At 37.5% G+C, this 13956-nt stretch overlaps 1 protein-coding gene across 1 annotated transcript; it reads left to right on the forward strand.

The window, feature by feature from the left end:
* Positions 7446–13421, forward strand: LOC109225261. Its single transcript, XM_019389865.1, has 6 exons — positions 7446–8325; positions 8797–8975; positions 10143–10201; positions 10319–10447; positions 11694–11829; positions 12811–13421. The coding sequence occupies exons 1-6, from the start codon at positions 7806–7808 to the stop codon at positions 13135–13137; spliced, it is 1350 nt and encodes a 449-aa protein (XP_019245410.1). The 5' UTR covers positions 7446–7805; the 3' UTR covers positions 13138–13421.

A 13956-nucleotide genomic window follows, 5' to 3' on the forward strand; every position in this document is an offset into this window, starting at 1 on the left:
TTCGCTAAGGCTTTTGGGTTGGTGATTGCGAACTCTAGCATTCCGAAGAGGGAGGAGCATTTGGTTACTTTTCAGAACGCGGTGGCTCAAACTCAGATTGACTATCTCCTCCTCAGGAGGCGTGACAGAGGGTTGTGCAAGGATTTCAAGGTGATCCCAGGTGAGATACTCGTGACGCGACATAGGCTCTTGGTGATGGACGTTGGTATTATGGTGTAGAGGAGGAAAATGTCTGCTCGAGGAAGACCGAGAATCAGGTGGGGAGCCTTAACTAAGGATAAGGCCCAAGAGTTGGAGGGGCAGTTGTCGGCTATGGGAGCTTGGAGAAGCAGTGGTGACGCAAGCACTATGTGGTCAACGACAGCTGACTGTATAAAGGAGGTTGCGAGAGAGGTGTTAGGGGTCTCGACGGGCATCGCCGGAAAGCACAAAGGTGACTGGTGGTGGAATGAAGTGGTACAAGGTAAAGTGGAAGCGAAGAAGCAGGCGTACCGGACGTTAGTGGGGAGCATAAGTGAGGAGGAGAGGCGAGCGTGCATGGAGAGGTATAAGGTAGCTAGGAAGGACGCGAAACTGGCGGTCACAGAGGCTAAGACTGCGGCATATAGTCGTATGTATGAGGAACTAGGGGAAAAAGGCAGGGAGAAGAAGTTATTTAGGCTGGCCAAGCTGAGAGAGAGGAAAGCTCGAGATTTAGACCGAGTGAGATGTATCAAGGACGACGATGGTAGAGTATTGATGGAAGATTCCCAGATTAAGAGGAGATGGCAGACTTACTTTCAAAAACTTCTTAACGAAGTAGGGGATCGAGATATTGTGCTCGGTGAATTGGAGTATTCCGAGAGTCATAATGACTCTGGGTACTGTAGGCGCATCAAGGTTGAGGAGGTCGTGGGAACTGTGAGTAAGATGAGTAGGGGCAAAGCGACCGGTCTTGACGAGATTCCGATAGAATTTTGGAAGTGTGTAGGGAAAGAAGGTTTGGAGTGGTTGACTAGGTTGTGGAATGTTATTTTTAAGGCGAAGAGGATGCCGAAAGAGTGGCGGTGGAGTACGGTGGTCCCACTGTATAAGAACAAGGGTGATATCCAGAGCTGTAACAATTATAGGGGTATCAAATTACTGAGTCATACTATGAAAATATGGGAGAGGGTGGTTGAAGCGAGGTTGAGGATGACGGTGTCCGTTTTCGACAACCAGTTTGGTTTCATGCCAGGTCGTTCTACTACAGAAGCTATACACCTTGTTAGGAGGTTGGTTGAACAGTACAGGGATAGGAAGAAAGACCTGCACATGGTGTTTATTGACCTAGAAAAAGCGTATGATAAGGTTCCTAGAGAAGTTCTTTGGAGAAGCTTGAAGGCAAAAGGCGTGCCGGTTCCCTACATTATGGCGATTAAGGACATGTATGATAGGGCGAAGACTCGGGTTAGGACAGTAGGAGGCGACTCTGAGGATTTTTCAGTTGTTATGGGGTTACACCAAGGTTCTGTGCTCAGCCCGTTCTTATTCGCCCTGGTGATGGACGCATTGACATATCACATTCAAGGGGATGTGCCATGGTGCATGCTATTCGTCGATGACATAGTTCTGATTGATGAGTCGCGAACCGGTGTCAACGAGAGGCTGGAGGTTTGGAGACAGACCCTTGAATCTAAGGGTTTCAAGCTTAGCAAGACAAAGACGGAATACCTGGAGTGTAAGTTCAGTGCTGAGCAGAGGGAAGTGGGCGTGGATGTGAGGCTTGAATCACAGGTCATCCAGAGTAGAGGCAACTTCAAGTACCTTGGGTCGGTTATCCAGGGGGGAGGGGAGATCGACGAGGATGTTACACACCGTATTGGGGTAGGATGGATGAAGTGGAGATTAGCATCTGGAGTATTGTGTGACAAGAGAGTGCCACTGATACTCAAAGGTAAGTTCTATAAAGCGGTGGTTAGGCCGACCATGATGTATGGGGCGGAGTGTTGGCCGGTTAAGAAATCACATATCCAGAGGATGAAGGTAGCAGAAATGAGGATGTTGAGGTGGATGTGCGGGCATATTAGGATGGATAAGATTAGGAATGATGGTATTCGGGAGAAGGTATGCGTGGCTCCCATTGATGACAAGATGCGGGAAGCAAGGCTCAGATGGTTCGGGCATGTTCAGAGGAGAAGCCCAGATGCTCCGGTAAGGAGGTGCGAACGGCTGGTTGTGGAGGGTACGATAAAAAGTAGAGGGCGACCAAAGAAGTACTGGGGGGAGGTGATTAGGCAGGATATGGCGAGGTTGCAGATTTCCGAGGAAATGGCACTTCATAGGAACGTGTGGATGTCGAGTATTAGGGTTGTAGGTTAGGAGGTAGTAGAGTCTTGTCCTATACCATAACTTTGTGAGACTAGCTTGGTAGGGATACTATTTTGCTTTTGCTTTGCTTTGTATCATTCTTCTTGATTTCATATCGTTCCTATTTGTCATGTTTGTCATATTTGTTTCATATTATTTCGGTGGTGTTACTAATATTGTCGTCTTTGTCTTTTTGTCTTCTTGAGCCGAGGGTCTTTCCGAAACAGCCTCTCTACTCCTTCGGGGTAAGGGTAAGGTCTACGTACACACTACCCTCCCCAGACCCCACTAGTGGGATTTCACTGGGTTGTTGTTGTTGTTGTTGTATCTTTGTTTGTAAATTAAATAATTAATTTCTTTAATTATACAATATATAATTATTATGTATTCACATAAGGGTTCCAGGCTCGATATTTGAGGCCCAGTAGCACCAAGATATCCTGAATTCTTCTATGCGTTAGTTTTATTATTTTACATGTTAGTTTTATAATTTTAAATGTTTGTTTGTAAATTAAATAACTAATTTTTTATAATTGTACAATATTTAATTATTAAATATTCACATATGGGTTCCAGACTCGATATTTGAGGCCCAGTAGCACCAAGATATCCTGAATTCTTGTATGTGTTAGTTTTATAATTTTATATGTTTGTTTGTAAATTAAATAATTAATTTTTATAATTATACAATATTTAATTATTATGTATTCACATAAGGGTTCCAGGCTCGATATTTGAGGCCCAGTAGCACCAAGATATCCTGAATTCTTCTATGTGTTAGTTTTATTATTTTACATGTTAGTTTTATAATTTTATATGTTTGATTATAAATTAAATAATTAATTTTTATTATTATTTAATATTTAATTATTAAATATTCACATATGGGTACCAGGCTCGATATTTACGGCCCAGTAGCACCAATTCTATGTTGACTATAATTGGACAGAGTTTGTGTTTGATCTATCAGTTATTTTGACGTATTTTTGAGTATAAGAGATACTTAAACTACAGAGAAATTACGCTAAAAGGCACTACATTTTACTACGCTAAAAGGCAATACATTTACTACGCTAAAAGGCAATATATTTTACTACGCTAAAAGGCACTACATTTTACTACCCTAAAAAGGCACTATATTACTAGTCTTTAAGCAAATAAATAGTATAAACTAGATAAAAAACAACAAATACATTTTAATCACAAAACATTCACGAAAATACATATAAAACAGTAAAAGTAATTTATTAACAAATAATAATGATTTCTCAATTTTTACATATTTTTTTAGAACACTAATATCTAAGTCCGGATAAAAATAACATACCAGTTTAATCGCAAAAAAATACAAAACAACATACAACACATGTAAAACAGCCAATATGCATTTTTTATACGAGTTTCGACAAAAACTAAATCGGAATACCTCGATTTATGTTTTTTTTTTTGGAAAGTTAAGAATTGGAGATTTTAGTCCGAAACGAGCAACCACAATGAGAGAAGGCCTTAACTAGGATGTGGGACCAACACTCGATACTTTTTATGGGACGGGTGGGGTCCACTCGAGTTTTTTTATATCGTTAATGGGGGGCGGGGGGGGGGGGGGAGGGGGAGGGTTCTAGTTTGTCGTGGGGGAAGGGAAGGGGACGGGTATATGAAGAGGCAAAACATGATTTATTAAGGCATTTTTTATAAAACGTCTAAATAAAACACGTTTTATATAAACGTCCAATCAGATGAGGTAAAACGTAGTTTGAAAATGCGTTTCATATAAAACGTCTTTTAAAAAGGCGTTTTACCTAAACGTCCAAAACGGCCGTTAAGGTAAAACGTGGTTCAAAAGTAAATTTTATATACTTTGGTCACTAAGTTTTTTCCCCACCTATTTATATATTTTGAATCCAAAAGAGTCACAATTGGGTTCTGAACTCCCCTCTATATCGGCCTCCACATAGCATTCCACCAAAAGTATCTTGCATAGGTCCATATAGAGAAGAAATAGATGTTGACATTAGTCGTGCCGTTACTTGCAACGTTATTCTTGGAACAAGAAACACAAACATTAATAACGTTACAACTCACAAACCTGGACCAGCTAGTTAATTTGTCGACCAACCATTGGTTAGACCTCTGCTGTAATAGGCCATAGGATTGAATTTTAGGTTTGACGAATTCGGAATACAATCAGGTGGCATGAGGTATAAGTAGAAATAGTGTTTGTATAAAAATTTAATATCACTTTAATACTTTATTTGGTTAGTAAATTTGGTATAAATTATCCCGGCATTAAAATTATATTGCGATAACTTATACCTTCTTCATAAAAATTATGCATACATGTCATTTTTAATACAACATACCAAACAGTGAATAAAAAACAATAACAGAATAACTAATCCCATCATAACTAATTCCAAACCAAACGACCCCTTAATGGGTTTAGAAGTTATGTTACTCAGATACTTAGAAGTATCATCGGGCCGTGTGTCATTTGTTTTATCTATACCATATATGAAACCTTATTACCAAAAATGTGCATAATTCCTAAATTACCCGTCCAGTCCACATTATTTCTACAGTTTTTGTACCAATCATTAAAAGCTAATTAATAGCAGTTGTATCTTCCTATTTATGCGAGCTAGATTTTAGGAGAAGAATATTCTGAACAGATTTGGCGTGAATATTCTGAATAGATTTAGGAGAAGAATATTGAAACGGAAAGGAGATTTCTGTTCTTCATCTTCATCTTCATCTGTTCTTCCATATATTTTCCACCATTGATATCCATTAAAAAGCTTGAAAGCTTTGAATTCAAATTTGGGTTTTCAAAAATCATTATTTGTTTGGATTGGGTGTAATTCAGAATATGTTTAGGAGTTTATATCTCAATTTTGAGGGTTTTTGGTGAAGATTAGACTTGGTTTTGACTGAATTTCTGATTGAAACTCGAAGAAGAAGAAGAAGAAGAAGAAGACATATTTTCAGAAATTGTAGATAAATTGTAGTTAAATTGTAGAATTGTAGATAAATTGTAGATTGGGAAGACTAAAACTTCTACAAATCTTCTACAATTATGTCGAAAATGCCAATTATGCTACAATTGAAATGGGAATTGGGATATTAAAATCCAATGTATCCATTTTGTAGATATCTTGTAGATTATTTGTATTCTGATTGTAGATGCATTGTTTTCTGTTTTCACAAATCCAAAACGACTAAAGCTTCTACAAAATCTTCTGCAAAAAACAGTCTACAATTTATCTACAATTTTTTTAATTTTTCTACAATTTATCTACAATTTCTGGAAATATGTCTTCTTCTTCTTTTTCGAGTTTCAATCGACTGTATTAACCAGTAACCTTCAGCCACTGCCCAAAAAAAAAAACAAAAAAAAGAGGTCAATGAAAATAACGATACATTGATGTTTTATACGTGTAAATAGAGAATTGGTAAATAAGAACAAATCTGAAGATACAGTCGCTAAGTTAAGGTTTTTGGGGAAGTAAATGAGAACTAATCTGAAGATTATTGATGCTACTGTCCATCTCCAAAAGGGGGGGGGGGGTTTGGGGGAGAGACGGGTAAAGGTAAATATGGGAAGATACGGTCCTAAATTAGCGCCTAATATAAATGCACCTTTAATTATATCCCTAATTTGAATTATGGAATATGAATGGTAATTTGGTATGCTGAAATGTAATTAACACAAACCTTAAACATTAAGGGTAATAAGGTTTCATATATGGTATAGGAAGGTAAAAATCTTTTTTTTTTTTTGGAAAAGTTAAGTATTTATTTTTGGAGCGTCCATATTTTTGAAATACACGAACGATATATGTTAGAAGTATGTACTTGCAATTCTGTTAATTATGTAAATTATAAATTTTGAGGAGCCATTGAAAATCTAACTTAACTAATTTGATACTACCTCTATTCCATGTTTTTATACACATCCCAATCATTAAAATATCTGTTTAAATTAGTCCTTCCGTTTGAATTTATGTGAGCATATTTTATTTTTAGTTCGTGCCAAAAAAAATAATTTATTTTATATTTGAAAATAATTTATTTTTATACAATAATTTATAGCCACATAAAATATATGTGTCTTATTTTTTACTACACTTCTCTTTTTTCTTAAGCTTTATGTCGAGTCAAATAGGTTACATAAATTAAAGGGAAACTTACACAAATGTCCCAAATAAATCTAAACTTACTAACCTCTAGCCATTAGTCATAGACTTATCAAAACTAGCCAACAAAAATTGAAAAACCAAATAATAGGATTCTTTCTCTCAAAGAATCACATGCAAAAATCACTTTCCATATTTTTAAGCGTGATTAGCAACATTAGATACAAGACAGAAAGGAAATTTCATGGACGGGGTAGCAAATATGGTGATGAAATACAAAAATCTATAAAATATTCCAAAAATCTAAACAAAAAAAGAAATTTTTCAATGGGTATAGTTGAAATTCATTGAAAATATATAGATAAGTCAATATACAAAATTTGAGGAAGATTGGAGGTGATTTGGACTGGTTTTGTATCAAAATTCGTAATTAAATCGAGTTCAAAATAGTCTTCTGCGACACATGTATCACACATGTATCTCACACACAGGCATACATGGATATACATGTGATACACAATTGATACAAATATGATACATATGTGATACACAAATGATACACAGTGTGAAACACATATCATTTTTTCATGTTAAGCATTTACTTCGAATTTTCAATTCAAACCGCCTCAAAACTTCGCCAAATCATCCCAAAACTGAGATTCAAGCTCCTTAAGTTGTGCCCAATCTATTCTAATAACACCCACTCAAAACAAAGCAAAAAATTGATATTTTTTTGCTACAAATAGCTAATTGGCTAATTTAGCTAATATTAGTAATATTTTATCAATTGGTCAATTTTTGTAATGAGCTACTTATAAATGGACATAGCTGTTAATTTCCCTAAATTAAAACGAAAACATAGTACTAGTTTAATGTTTTAAACAGATCCAGCTAAATGGTCCAAACAGAAACAGTTGGTGTCCAGCGATGCCGAAGCAAACTTAATTTACTCAACGGTTCATCACCAACTAACAATGATGCAGCAGAAGATTTCAAAAACTTTTCATACAAAAATCAAGAAAAGGAAAAACACTTACTTAGACCTTAAGACAAGAACCAGAATCAAAATCATCCTCTCTGTATTATACACAATTTTTCCCACTTTACGTCGTGTCCCTGTCATTCCAATAAAAATCGTAGTCAACCATTTTTCCAGTCAATTCTCTCTATCACCCACGTGAAACTTCCAGCTACTTCCCCAACTTTCCTTTTGAAAAGACCAAAAGCAATTTTACATTTATAAGAAGAGTTCAGTTGCATTGATTGGCTTGATGCCATTAATTTTATTGAGCCGTCTTTATTTCCTTGCAAAAAAGTTAAGTATTTGTTGAGCTCACATAACTCATGTCAGTTGCTTGTGGAGCTGAGTGTGTATTGGTCTTAGGTTGTCTTCGTTGGGCATGGAAACGCTGCACATACACCGGCAATGATGATAGCGCTACGTGGCCGACAGCTACCTACGAGGAATTTGAACCAGTTCCACGTATCTGCCGTACAATTCTAGCAGTATACGAACCAAATCTCCGTAGCCCCAAGTACCCGCCGGAGGGCGGGTACAGGCTAAACCCCGATTGGGTCATTAAACAGGTCACATATGAACAAACATGTGGCAATGCACCTCCGTATTTGATCTACTGTGATCACGAACACCGAGAGATTGTAGTCGCTATTCGTGGGTTGAATTTAATGAACGAAAGTGATTACAAAGTTTTGTTGGATAATAGGTTGGGGAAACAGATGTTTGATGGAGGATATGTACATCATGGATTGTTGAAATCTGCGGTTTGGGTTTTGAATAATGAGTCTGAGACATTGAAGAAGCTTTGGATTGAGAATGGCAGGAGTTACAAGATGATATTTGCAGGTAAATATGGCAAATAGGCTGGTTGGATTAAATTCTGAGAGAGGCCTAACTAATAAAGTTGTTGTCATGTGACCGGGAGGTTACGGGTTCGAGCCGTAGAAACAACCTCTTGCAGAAATGCAAGCTAAGACTGCGTACAATAGACCCTTGTGGTCCGGCCCTTTCCGGATCCCGTGCATAGCGGAAGCTTAGTGCACCGGGCTGCCTTTTTTAGCTTAAGTTCTTATAAGTTTGTATAATTTCCAACCTCCAAATGTAATTTTGTATTTTTGGAGTTGGGATGAATTTTTACCCGTCTGGTTACGCTATTTGACCTGATAGTTTGATGGGTCATTTCAAGTTCAAACTGGAGTAAAGTCAACAACAAATCACCCTATTTTGAACCAATAGTTTAATGGGTCATTTCGAGTTTATCCCAACGGTTGAGCGAATTACTAAAAATTGGTTGATTTTGCCACCTCTATTTTGCAGGGCATTCTTTAGGTTCTGGTGTGGCGTCGTTGCTGACAATAATTGTGGCGAATCATAAGGATAGATTAGGGGGAATTCCAAGGAGTCTTTTAAGGTGTTATGCAGTTGCACCAGCACGGTGTATGTCACTCAACTTGGCTGTTAAGTATGCTGATATAATACACTCTGTGGTATTGCAGGTAAGTGTCGGAAATTGATCCAGAATTTTGAGTCAGTGGGTAGATAATACACTTTTCACTGATTATTCTTTTGTGGCAAAGAGTGTGGACGTGACACACATTTTGAATATTTTAAAAAAAATTATCTTATATGTAATAATTGATTGGAACTGCCTTCGTATGCTGCATCTGCTCATGCTGAGAATGCTTAAATTTTGGGAATGTATTCTGGAAGATGTTATTAATGGGTGGTGAGGTGGTCGATCAACTGGGAAAAGAGAGATCGACTAGGGACTAATTACTAACGGGTTCAGAGTAATGTAGTCAGTTGATTTAGCTGATAAATATTGGGCATAGGATAATGTAGTCTGCAAATGCTACAAGGAAAGAACCAATTTTTGTAATGAGCAGTTAATCATTCCTTTGATTTACAGTAAAGTTGAATCTTTACTATCTCCTGTTTTTGGAATTTACTGCCAAGAGTGAAAAGTTGAAGACTTGAAGTACATCGAGACAGTTCAACTAGCATCATCTCATCCGTTTTCGGGTGTAAATTTAAGTGCCTCCTGTTATAGATGGCATTTGGGTGTCGAGATCTATAGGCATTATATATTTATGTATCTTATATTACCACTTGAAATGCAATTGGCTAGAGTTTGTACTGATCACGTGGGAGGTAAGACGATTCCAAGGAATGCGACTAAGCTGGTAGTTTAGTCGCTAACTACAACAACAATATACCCAGTGTAATCCCTCAAGTGAGATCTTATGAGAGTAGTGTGTACGCAAACCTTACCCCTACCTTGTGTGCGATAGAGATACTGCTTCTGATAGACCTTCGGCTCAAAGACAAAAAAAAAAAAAAAACCAAAGTCGCTAACTGATAACTTATTTTTTTAGCTGCTACTTAGTTAAAATTAAACCATTGGGCAATAATTTTTTGTGACATTTCAATAAAATATTTGCCCACATTAACAGGAATTTCCATTGTTTTTCTCTGGTCATATTTGCAAATTTGAGAAGTTTCAGTTTGCAGTTATCTGTTTTCACTTTAATTCTTAGACTAAAACTATCCGTGAAGCCATAAAAAGACCTGCATATGTGTTAATTTGCTCCTTAGTTTATGGGAAATTCATGAACCATCACATCCAGTGAATTAACAACGTAACCATGACTCTTTCCTAACAGGATGATTTCTTGCCAAGAACAGCCACCCCACTTGAAGATATATTTAAATCCATCTTCTGGTTAGTTTAAATCCAAACTCTGTGTGCATAATAAAGCTTTCTCTATATTCTCTGATTTCTTGCCGTTGCGTGATTGCTATAATTATCTCTTATACCAGGCATTAATGCTTTCAACAGTTTACCGTGCTTGATATTTTTGGTATGCTTGAGAGATACCTTCATTCCCGAGGGCAGAAAACTCCGAGATCCAAGAAGACTTTATGCGCCAGGCCGCATGTATCACGTTGTAGAAAGAAGATTTTGCAGGTAAAGCATATTCAGATGAGGGATACTAGTGTACTACCTACTGTCAAAGTAATGCAAACTAGTGATTATGATATAACAAAGCCTCTGTCAGTGTGACTTTCACAGAACCGCCAAACGTTGCTTGTAGTCATTGTGTGCTTCATTTGACTTGTGTTCTAGATAAATTATATCTTCCTTCAGTTCTGTGCGTGATGAGATCTCATTCGTTTTCTAATTTTCTGCTGTCTTGATTTCCCTGTTTATGTTTCACAGCCTGGCTTATAAGTCTATCGAATTGGTGTTGGGGTCTGATCCTTGCCACTATCAACTAGTATGAGTCATCCCAAACATTGTGCTCTTAAAGTGGTGTTTGTTCAACTATCAGTCTTGTCAATATTCTGTCCTCATCTTGTTAAATCCACTGATTAGGATATACTAACCCTGACAAATAGAGCCATTGTGTTCCGTTAGTTCCCTGAATCATTGAAGATAGTATAGAACAGTTTCATATGAAATGCATCGGCATCTTTATCTCCTATTAAATAGACGAGTGCAGAATAAAGTTGAACTAATCTCGGTCCTCAGATACTGGTGAATTATTCTCACTAGTTGGACAAGAAGCATGTAGCCCTCATTGCTTTTGTTTCCCTAGTTTGAGTTAATCTTAAAAAATCTGCCCTAGTTATTATCCTCTTCTGTTGTTTTCCCTAAATTGCACCATGAGTTGGTTTAGAGTGGGAGAGATAAAAACCTCTAGTAGTACGAATAGATTCTTGGTTCATTTCTTTCTCTCATGTCCAGGACTTTCATATTAGCTACCTAACGAATTTCACTATCCGTATGTTTCCTATTTGTGTTTTCTGATGCTACGATATATTTATTCTCTTCATGTAACTGTCGGCGCTCGCTTAGGCATTTACAATTATTGTACAGACGCTGCTACAACAAAATATTTTCAGATGAGACCATGGGGTTTTCCACCGTTTTGGATTTCAGCTTAGCCATTTTAAGAAAAAAATGTTTTTTCCACCGTTTTTTCGAGGGTCTTCCGGAAATAGCCTCTCTATCTTCTTGAAGGTAGGGGTAAGGTCTGCGTACCTTCTACCCTCCCCAGACCCCATTTGTGAGATTGCACTGGGTCTATTGTTGTTGTTGTTAGGACGATTTAAAGATCTCCTCTTGGTTATGATATTAGCACTCAGTGTTTATGATATTTTTGCAACAGTGAAGCTTTAATACTCTTGATGTGCAATTTCCTGCTTGACAGATGTGGGAGGTACCCTCCAGATGTTAGAACTGCCATCCCAGTTGACGGAAGATTTGAGCATATCGTGTTGTCACACAATGCTACAGCTGATCATGGAATCCTTTGGATTGAAAGAGAATCTGAAAAAGCATTAGCAGTAAGTAGCATCAACATACTTTTTCCTTTGTAAAGGAAGGACTCCAGTTGGTCATCTATGATTTCATTATGCGGCAAAACATGTTAGGAAGTAAATGCCTTGCTTTCATCACGCGAAAATTTCCAAAGATAAAAGCATAAACCTAGTCATTTTGTCATTGATAAGAGGAGTGGTTGTCTTCGTAAAAGAGAACCAAATATATGTGCTTTTGGACACAACCGGATCTTTTTATTTTATCCACACAGTGAAATGATACTACCTGCATGGAAATAGACTGAGCAAAGATTTCACGTTTGCAGGAAGGTATAGGTTTTTGCGACAACAGTGTTACCTTTGCGGCCTATAAATAGTGGCCTACTTTTCTCCAAATTCCAATAGAAGTTCAAATTGTGGGTAACATATAGTGATTTGCGTGTTTGAAGTTATTATGGCTTGGCTCGTCGCGTACTTCTTCATCTCATTGCCTTTCAGTGTTTTAAGTCTAGAAATACTGTACTCCATCTGTATTTCATGCTGCATCTGTCTACCAGCTCAGTTTCCACTGAAATCTTTCAATGTTAAGATCCTGAAATGCATAGTAGCAAAACCAATGTATAGTCATCCGTGCTATATTTCCGCATGCTTGCAAGTCATTGTTGTCTTCTTTCAATGGTTACATTAATCAAACAATCAACTATGTCTCAATCCCCAATCAATTGGGGTCAGCTATATGAATCCTCATTTGCAGAGGCAAGATTTAAATTCTATGGTTTCAACCTCTAAGGTTTTTAGCATGAAACACATTGTATTTTTAAATTTATGCGTTCATATCTATTATGTGTTGTAATTTTAGTGGATTTTACACATAAATTTATGATCCGCATCAAAAGTTCTGGATTCAGATAAACCCGGTACTACTATGCTGCATCCCCCTCCCCCTCCCCCCTCCCCCCTTGTGTGTTGGACGAATTTTGATCTAGTTGAGCAAACTCTTCCTTGCAGAGACTTAAGGAGGCTAGTGCTGAGATCACAACTACTCCCCCCAAAATGCAGAAAATTGAAAGGCTGAAGACATTAGAAAAAGAACACAAGGATGCACTCGAAAGAGCTGTCAGTTTAAACATACCACACGCTGTGGACGCAGATGAAGAGGAATCCACGGAGAGTATAACTGAGGAGTCATCACAGAAACAAGAGGAAGATGCATCCACAAGCAAAGCGCAGTGCAGTGATGCAAGAACTAACTGGAATGAAGTAGTTGAGAAGCTTTTCAATAGAGATGAAACTGGGAAATTACGATTAAAGAGAGATGCAACTGGTCTCAAGTAACAACGCTATTCCAAGGTGCTTTCTCTCTCTTTTTTATGATGGCTATGTATGTTAGACGAAAGCATTATTACTCGTGTTCCAACAACTCATAATTCTTTATTATCCATATCGCCCTGTACAATATCTTCTTTTTGTATATCAACGACCATAATGTACAATCTGAAGCCCCGTCAATAATACAGTTGGAAATTCTTTTATGTAATTATTTTAGGCAGTTCCTCGTGGAATGTGATTTGTTCATGAATTCTTGTTTACAATCTGAGTGTTCATTTGGTATTCTGATACCACGCCCTCAATTTGTTATACCTTTACATTCTAATTTTTCCTGTCAATTGTTCAGTGTGCAGATTAGTTCATTAACTTGTCTACACTCTACATTAATATCAATCTTATAGCAATTTTCTCTCCCTGGCTTGATCAGAAGACTGTAGACATAGCAAAATGGCATTGACAGTTCGATACTGAGACATTTACAAGTCATGCATTCTTTAACCAAGTCATATATGTTATGCTTTTTTATAGCCAGCTGGTATGTACAAAGACCAACTCAATAGCTAGTTGCCAAATATGACTGTGTTAGGATGCTGCTTCTTCCTTCTTTATTGTTTTTAATCTTTCACATAATTAACAATAAATAAGTAGAGAAGGCCCATCTGAACGTAGTAATAAAAGCCAATGAAACTGCAGTTTGAATTGCAACCTCTTAGCACCGAAGAGCACTGGGAATGAAGAAACGCATGGAGGAGAGTACTTCCTCTTTAAATACGGTATTGGAAGTTATACCCAAAGAGGGGGGGGGGGGGGGGGGGTATAAGTGGC

The sequence above is a fragment of the Nicotiana attenuata genome, chromosome 5 (genome assembly GCF_001879085.1).
Source record: "Nicotiana attenuata strain UT chromosome 5, NIATTr2, whole genome shotgun sequence".
Taxonomy (NCBI): Eukaryota; Viridiplantae; Streptophyta; class Magnoliopsida; order Solanales; family Solanaceae; genus Nicotiana; species Nicotiana attenuata.